Source organism: Drosophila bipectinata, chromosome 3R, assembly GCF_030179905.1.
Source record: "Drosophila bipectinata strain 14024-0381.07 chromosome 3R, DbipHiC1v2, whole genome shotgun sequence".
Classification (NCBI taxonomy): Eukaryota; Metazoa; Arthropoda; class Insecta; order Diptera; family Drosophilidae; genus Drosophila; species Drosophila bipectinata.
Window position 1 is genome coordinate 6,198,007 of NC_091739.1, and position 6,491 is coordinate 6,204,497.

Here is a 6,491-nt window from a genome sequence, read left to right on the forward strand (position 1 = left end):
GCTGCACACATGTGTGCCATAAAAGGAGGCTGATGAAGCGGCGACTTTCCACTGCGACTGACACTTCGATTTGCAGCTAATTCTATACGGCTATTATTGTTGTTGTTGTTGCACGTGTTGTTCCACAGCGGCCTTTGTTTATGCAACAGTCCCTGGTCCTAACAGTTCTTGGTAGGAATAACTCCACAACAAATTCATCAACTAAACTCTAAAGCGATTTAGCTATTTTGAAGGGGTATATCAGAATAAACATACGACTTGTGGGTATACATTTTTTTAAATTATTGAAATAAATAAATTCTTAATTTAAGATAAAAGAAATTGTAGGAAATATATTTTATAAAGTTTAATATTTGTCAAAAACTAAAAAAAAACGTTATTATTGGAAGAAATTCTACTTCTAAAAACGAATTAAAAATCATAAATAGAATAAAATAAGCAAATGACCATTTTTTTATTATTAAAAATTTAGTAAAGTATTTGACTAATGTAGATTTTGAAAAATATTAATATTATGAAGTAAAGAAGAGTATTTCAAAAGTAGCTGCCTACTTTTCCGGGAATTTCGAATTTGATTTTGTTGTTAAAGTTGTGCTCTTTGTTTTATGGGCTGGACGGGATCCTAAGAGGGGGGACTCTGAAAGGGATTCAACATTGCCTAATTGCTTGGATGCCAGGCTGGCGGTAGGGCTGGACTTGGCTTGGATAGGTAAATGAAAGGTCGCCTGTGTTTCCCCCACGAATAACCCACTCACAGCCCCGCCACCGATTGCTCTCTGTAAACAAAACACGAAAAACAAAGTACAAATGATGCCCTGGCCTATTTATGTTTATTTTGTTTTGAAAATTGTGCGTTTAATTTATAGTTAATTGTTTTTCAGCTTTTCATTAGCCAACCAGAAACCGAGCGCTGACTGTGTGCGGTCCCCGAAAATTCATGGGAATCCATCCCACAGCCCACAGCTACCGCCCATAGACCATAGCCCATACCATAGCTCGTAGCCCACCACAGGCCGGGGCGGATGAAATAATACTCGTACCAATTGTTGATGATGGTGCTATTTGCGCAAGTTGTTGATGCGGCCTGCCCAAAATGGCCACCCACCTCAATTTCATTTTCGAATTCAATTTTCAACTCAATCTGCCGTCCGGCAGCTGTTGGAGAAATCTTTGCGCAATCCTAAATCAGAATTATCCGAATATCCGCATTCAAATCGGACGGAATCCTCCTCTCTCCATTGCTTATTTGGCTTCAAATAAAAAATCATTTAAATGATTTCCAGAACAGCAATAGCCGCACAGCACAAAATTGAATGATAAATGTTTTGGCTTTTGTGATTTTGTTTATTGTTGAAAATTCGGCTAAAAAATTTCAAATTTTCACCGCATGCATAAAACGGTTTCGGATACCCCACCATATCGCTAATTTTTTTTGGCATTTACTTTATCGCGTTTTATAGACAGCCATTCAAATCGGCGAATGCCGAGTTGTTGAGTCCAACTAGCACTAGATGGATGGTTTGTTGTTTCGCGAGCTGTTTAGATGAAAACGTTGTGGTGTGGCAGACTGAGAGAGTAGAAATATATACATTGATGGACCGACTCACACATGTGCCCAAAGTTCCATTGGGGCAACTTAATTAACATTTTTAATGGACCTGCCGACTCGTAATGCCCGACAATTAAAGTCGCAATAGGCATTTGGTTGGCCCGCCGATCGATGCAGTCGTTAGATTGGCCCCGGGGCCAGCATACAAAAAAGTGAGTGGGTGAGATCTGCTACATAGAATTTCCCAACGATTTCGGGGCCTTATCAGCTGCCGGAGCGCTACTAATAGGCCCCAAAGACGGAAAACACTTGAAGATCCGGTGATAACCCCATCACTTGGTATGTGAACCGTTCGGTTCTGTTTAGGTTTCCTTCATTCAGCATTTGGCACCGAATAGTGTTTGGATGGATCGAAGCAACGAAAACTCAAAGGAAAACAAACTAAATGGTGTCGTACAGGGTAAACACTTCAAAGAATCAGTGTTCTGGATGGAAAAGTTTTTTGGTTCGGCACGGAATCTTTTTGTTGAGCACCTGCAACTTATTCGGTCGTTAATCTTTTGTTTTCACATATTTATTTCGAAAAACATAAAAGCGCTTAAAGTCTGTTTAAGTGCCCATTGCTTAGTGTAAACAGTTTTTTAGCTGGATGGTGTCTACTGACTCACCATCCAAAGGAAATGTCGATTCTACAGTGATTCCTGGGTCGCAAGGAATTTAAAATATAAGAAGACTGTCGCCCCTGTGTTTATTTTCATTGGAATTATCCTTAAATTGGTACACTGAATAAATCAACAGCAATTTTCTGAAGATGGGCAGTAAGATGCCTCGTTAGCTTTCGTCACTAAGCTGAGCAATTTGGGTTTCAAATGAATTCCTCCCACTTTTTCTTATTACCAGCTCTTCATCTTTCCTCGGTGTGTTTTATTTTTGTTCTTTCTTCTATTTTTTTTCATAATCACTATACGAAAAGGAAAGAATTTCAGTCGTTTTCTTACCCACACGCCTATCGGCTCCGCCCACTCTACTGTCGCCGGCTATTAGCAGCAATTTTCAATTTCCTTTCTGATGAAGCACATGGCAAGAGAGCAAATTACATGGCGCACAAGATGGGACATTCACTTTTCTTTTGGCTTAGCGTCGCCTTAGCTTTTCCCTCAACTCTGTCCTCTTTTTATTTTGTGTCTTGAACTCTGTGCCGTACACGTACGCAATTGTCCTCAGCGCTCGACTTCGATTCGAAAAGAACATTTTCTTGCGATTTCCAGTGGGGCGAGGGTTGAGTGGGTCGAGAGGTATACTCCCGGACCCAGACTGGCGCAAATGAACGGCCATTATGTTTATCCGAAGTGAAAGCGACGGCTGAAGTGAATGTTTAACGAGGACCGAGGACGAAGAACTTGCTCAGTGCGTTGCAGTGAGTTATCCTGCTGGCAAAGGACATGCTTCAATAGAATAAGAAGAAAATTACACTTAAACGCTGCGGCGTGTCGACAGCTTCATCTTCCCTGGATGGTGGTCAGCTTTTTATACGAGGTACGACGAAAGCCCTGAAAGGTGTATTGAGTAAGGATATTTTCAGAGATACTTCTAGTTTGAAAGACTGGAAGGGATTCTATTATCGGCAAATACCAGGTATCTTAAAGTCGTATCTATAAAGCACGATTCTTCCATTTTCTTCTCGACTTCTAGCTCTGATTGGACTGCATTCAAAGGTGTGGGCCAAGAAAGTCTTTGTCCTTATGGCCTCACCAAATTGCCGGCCAATTAACAATTTCACCCGAAGTCCCTCCTCATTAACCTGCCTTCTTCATCGCATAAAGCCAATTCCTTGGCCCCTGGAAGAGTTGGCGTTTATTTGCCCAAGCCGTTGACAGACAAACAGCTTCGGTTCACCCCTTTCCGCTTTGGCACAACACTCATACGCCGTGTGCGCCATCTGCATTAACATATCATTAGTGCGTCGTGCGTGTGTTTGGCTGTTTATCGAGGCTTTTGTTTACAATAAAGCGTAATCATGTGTTACAAATACCAATAATAAAGCCAATGGGCAATGTAACCCTAGCCCAGCACAGCTTCCATTGCCCCAAGGGGCGTCGCACCCACTTCAATGTCAGTTCGTGAATGCATAATGAGCTCCATGGAGGCTACGTAGCATCGTGTCTCCGCACTCTCGCCTCAAGTGCACTTTGCCGGAGATCCATGGCCCGTCCGTAGTCGCATAAACATCCCATTCCTGTCCTGAGTCCACATTCTTGTCGGCAGAATTGGCATCCGAATGGCGCTGGCGCTGCCATTGCAGGAAGCAACTGTCTTTTGGGTCATTTTGTTTATGCGACTTTCGATAATGGACAGAAATTGCATATGAGTAATGTGTACTTTACTCATACTTATTCTGCAAGTACACTGGGAAATAAATGTTAGCTCAGATGGTGCCATTTATTCAAGTGAACTTGATGATTTCGTGAGCCCCTACGTTAGCGCCCCAGAAGGGAATATCAACAAATGAGGCAATCAAAGTCCCAGACAACATTATGATGATGTTGAAATCCCATTAAACCCAAGATGATCAAGCTTTTTTTCAAAGAAAATGCCAAAAGTCTTAAGCATTTTTGCTTGATTCGTAAAGAACACTTGGTCTGGCACTCAGGCGCCTTAAGTAGAACATCGTATGGGTATACCAATTTCGATTCATTAAGCTCTTAAGTAGAAGCTCAAGTGCCAAAGCTTAAGTGTTCGAGCTATTATTGCAAAAATATATAGAAATCTACAAAGTGCAGATCAAGTATTAATAAAATACTTAATGGAAATGAGCATATGGCAAGAAAGGCCAACAGAAATCATAATTATACGAAACTTTTGAGTTTATTAAAGTAAGCTTTCAGTCAGCTTTAGATTTTACACCTGTTGCCTTAACTTTTCGGTAAATGACATATAATATTATAATTGGCAACGCAGCTATAGCCGCTAAGATTGAAAAGACGTCGAGGAGATAAAACTTATACCAGGGAAGGTGAACTCCGGCAGCTACGAGGTGTGGGGCTCCTCTATGCTTGATGACGTACTCGATCCAGTAGATCGCAGTGTCCATAGCACCTACTTGTCGATCCCGGAAGATTTCTGAAGCCCGATTCATATTAGTCTTATAGCTGGCATTATTAAGAAGCTCTCCCAGTGCCGATCTCAACTGTTCCTCGGTAATGGATCGAAAATCCAAACCAATTGCATAGCCAGCTGCTTGGCCTGCATTTATGTTCAGTTCCTGATCGAAATAGAAGGGCATTCCCAGCACTGGAATCGCATGGTGCACTGCCTCTTGCATTCCAAATACTCCACCGTGGGCTATAAAGACCTTCACCTTGGGATGTGCCAGGATGTCTGATTGTGGAAGCCATTTCGCTACTTTCACGTTTGCCGGAAGATTGGAAATCTTGTCGTCCTCGAATTTCCACAAAACCCTTTGTTTCAACTCTGCAAATACATTGAGAAATATTTGGCGGGTTTCGGGCGACATGTCAGCACTGCGCACTTGAGATCCTAAAAAGAAACATTAATTATAATATATATTAAAAGAAAATAATAGAAGCTATTTTTTTAAATCCTTACCCAAACTAAAATAGATAACGCCATGTTCCGCCTCATCTAGAAAGGTTTTAATATTACCTTTTAGTGGCTTAGGTGGCAGAATGTGGAGACCCCCTACTGAGATCATGTTAAAGGTCAAAGGTCTTGACGTTGTCATTGGCATATAGCTATTCAAAAAAATGGCTGAGATGTTTCGCTCCAGTTCCTTGACAGTCGGCACTTTTGGAATTAGTTTGGTGAAATGTTTTCTAATAACTGCATCCTGGGCCGGGTAGTAGGAGGTTTCTCGGATAAAATCTTCAGAAGCGCTAATCAAGACATTTCTTAATCGTTGCCACAAAGTCATTTTGTCTGTGTATGGCAGAAACACATTGGGAACATAAGACAATGGAGTTATAAAGCCGAAAACCTGGCTAAAATAATTGGCATAGGCGAAAGTAGCTATGCTGATGGTTGGTATTTCATAGAGGTGACCCAGCATTAGAGCTCCTTCGTTGTAGAACTGCTCCACCAAAAGTAGATCGTACTTTCCCTTTTTATCCTTGGCATGGATGAGCTCCTGAACTTCCGGGTGTGCCAGGGCAAAATCGGTGGACCTCACACCGATATGTTGGGCCAACTTCATGTGAGTTAGTTTGGATAAACTGACCATGTCGAGCGCTGAATTCGTTTTGATCAACTGATAAACTGCATGGATAATAAAATATATTTTATAAAAATTTTCTTTGCATATTTTTTACAAACTCACTATCAGACCATGTGTCGTAATGGGGCAACAAGATCTCCTTGTAGTTGGGCCCCAAATTTTCCTTGGCCAGCGATAATGGTGTTATGAAGGTGACCTCGTGGCCACGGCTTACCAACTCTCGTATTATAGCATTCGTCATCATAAAGTGGCTACGCACTGGCAGAAAAAAAGGTGCCAGAATTCGGGCTCCATTGGCAAATCCCAAGAAGCACAGAAGTAATAACCTTAATAAAGGTTTTTGATTCTTGAAAATAAATGGAAAAAATTAGGTTAATGTCAGATATCGGAAACTAGCACTCCAACTAACCATTTTAATTCAGAAACACAGATACTTTTAGAGACACTTTTATATATTTAACAACCAGGAGCTGGTGGAAGACTGAGTTTGACAAAAATATTCGTATTCTTAAATATCTTAAATGCGGCCAACTACCCGGAGATTAGCCGATTTGCAACGCTCAGAACAGCATCGATAAGATAACCATGATTCCGTCTCATTAAGCATATCGCTTCTCTGCAGGTTGTTCGCTTATGAAAGTGTAAGACCATTATCAGTTGGCCAAAAGATATACACGGGCATACACGAATTTATCTCCTAGAGTGACATTG

At 41.2% G+C, this 6,491-nt stretch overlaps 1 protein-coding gene across 1 annotated transcript; it reads right to left on the minus strand.

Moving 5' to 3' along the window:
* Window positions 1-4,430: 4,430 nt before the first annotated feature.
* Window positions 4,431-6,256, minus strand: Ugt49B2 (UDP-glycosyltransferase family 49 member B2). The gene is made up of 4 exons (XM_017249654.3): window positions 6,190-6,256; window positions 5,883-6,126; window positions 5,156-5,821; window positions 4,431-5,086 (listed from the first exon to the last, which is right to left on the minus strand). Exons 1-4 carry the CDS (start codon window positions 6,190-6,192, stop codon window positions 4,431-4,433), a joined length of 1,569 nt encoding a protein of 522 aa, XP_017105143.2. The 5' UTR covers window positions 6,193-6,256.
* Window positions 6,257-6,491: the final 235 nt, after the last annotated feature.

Coding starts and splice junctions, on each gene's coding strand:
- Ugt49B2 (XM_017249654.3), bottom strand. Junction 5,822..5,882: donor TTACGACACATGGTCTGATA/GTGAGTTTGTAA, acceptor TTATCCATGCAG/TTTATCAGTTGATCAAAACG. Junction 5,087..5,155: donor CGTTATCTATTTTAGTTTGG/GTAAGGATTTAA, acceptor GTTTCTTTTTAG/GATCTCAAGTGCGCAGTGCT.